This window comes from Littorina saxatilis, linkage group LG8, assembly GCF_037325665.1.
Source record: "Littorina saxatilis isolate snail1 linkage group LG8, US_GU_Lsax_2.0, whole genome shotgun sequence".
NCBI classification, from domain to species: domain Eukaryota; kingdom Metazoa; phylum Mollusca; class Gastropoda; order Littorinimorpha; family Littorinidae; genus Littorina; species Littorina saxatilis.
The window spans coordinates 49,621,020-49,622,735 of record NC_090252.1 but is presented as its reverse complement, the minus strand read 5'-3'; the positions used below and the strand labels follow the sequence as shown (position 1 = coordinate 49,622,735).

Sequence of the window (1,716 nt, the reverse complement as noted above, 5' to 3'; positions counted from 1 at the left end):
ACAGACCCATCAGCCTCACTAGCTGCGTGGGCAAACTAATGGAACGGCTGATCAACACCAGGCTCACTTGGCATCTGGAGAAGAACAACACCTTTTCTCCAGAACAGGCCGGCTTCAGGCAACATCGCTCGACCGAGGACCAGGTGACATACATCGCCCAGAAGATCGAAGATGGCTACCAGGACAAGAGACACACCCTGACGATCTGGATTGACATGGAGAAGGCCTTTGACAAGGTCTGGAAGGAAGGGCTGAAGCTGAAGCTCCAGAAGAGTGGCGTGGCCGGATGTATGTTCCAGTGGATTTGCCAGTACTTGAACAACAGGAAAGCAAAAGTCCATGTAAGCGGGCAGAACAGCCGGAAGAAAACGCTGAAACACGGAGTCCCACAGGGTGGAGTCTTGAGCCCCACCTTGTTCCTAGTCTTCATCAATGACATCGTCAAGGACCTCCCTCGAAATGTCCATGGAGCCATCTACCCGGACGATCTTGCACTCTGGTGCTCAGAAGAGCACATCACAACAGCAAACTACAGGATGCAAGAGGCGTTGAAAGTGCTTGAGGACTGGACAAAGAAGTGGCTCGTCAACATGAACACCAGGAAGACCACTTTCACGATCTTTAGTCTGTCCCCGAAAGAACTGAAGGCCAACCTCAAGCTCTGCGGACAGACGCTGCAGGCTGACAACACCCCCCACGTACCTTGGCGTAACCTTTGACAGGCGACTCACCTGCAAACAGCAGACAGAGAAAGTCGAAGCCAGAGCCAAGCTAAGGTTAGCACTAATGAAAAAGCTAACAGGCACAACGTGGGGCGCAGATGCAGCAATACCCAAGAAGATGTACGTGGGCAGCGTCAGACCAGTACTTGAGTACGGAGTGACAGCATGGGGCACAGCAACCAAGTCAAAGTTTGACAGAGTCAGCAAGGTGCAGAACCAGGCGGCCAGAATCATCACTGGCGCCATGCGGTCAACCCCTATCCAAGAGCTGGAAAACATCATGGGCCTTGAGCCCATGGAAGACAGAAGGGAAACCAAACTCCTCACCCAGGCAGCTAAATTCAAACGACTGCCAACTCACCCCATGAAAGACAGACTGTGCCAACCAACAAAAGGAAGACTGAAGAGAGGAAGCTTCATCCACCAGACGAGGGTGTTGGAAAGGAGACACCAAGATATCCTGGACCAGCAACCCAAAGATATCCCCCAATACCTTGAAAACCCAAGCTGGAGTGATGAAGGAAGACCCCAGACACGCTGCAGTATTCCTGGCGTTGGCAAGAAAGACTCCCAGAGCTATGCTGAACTGAAGTCTCTCACCATTAAACACATCCACAACTCCTACCCCCAACGCCAATGGACTCATGTACATACACTGACGGATCTGCCGACCAGGCTGTCAGAAATGGTGGTGCCGGAATCTACATAAAGTACCCAGGAGATCGAGAAGAAGAACACGTCTCCCTCGCTACCGGCCTCTACTCCACCAACTTCAAGGCTGAAGCATTAGCGCTCCAGACAGGTGCAGCCCACATTGAGCACAGTCCACTCTCCTCCAACAACGTTGTGTTCTTCAGCGACGCAAAGTCAGTCCTGCAGGCCTTAGACACTGCCAGAGACAAAGAACTGAATGACCTGTCATCCGCCTTGACCTCCCTGTGCAGAGCACACACAGTCGTACTGCAATGGGTCCCCTCTCACTGCAACATACTAG

General features: G+C 52.4%; 1 protein-coding gene across 1 annotated transcript; it reads left to right on the top strand.

Annotated features, from left to right (window-relative positions):
* Positions 1–786: 786 nt before the first annotated feature.
* On the top strand, positions 787–1,431 carry LOC138974709 (uncharacterized). Its single transcript, XM_070347429.1, has one exon. The coding sequence runs from the start codon at positions 787–789 to the stop codon at positions 1,429–1,431; it is 645 nt and encodes a 214-aa protein (XP_070203530.1).
* Positions 1,432–1,716: the final 285 nt, after the last annotated feature.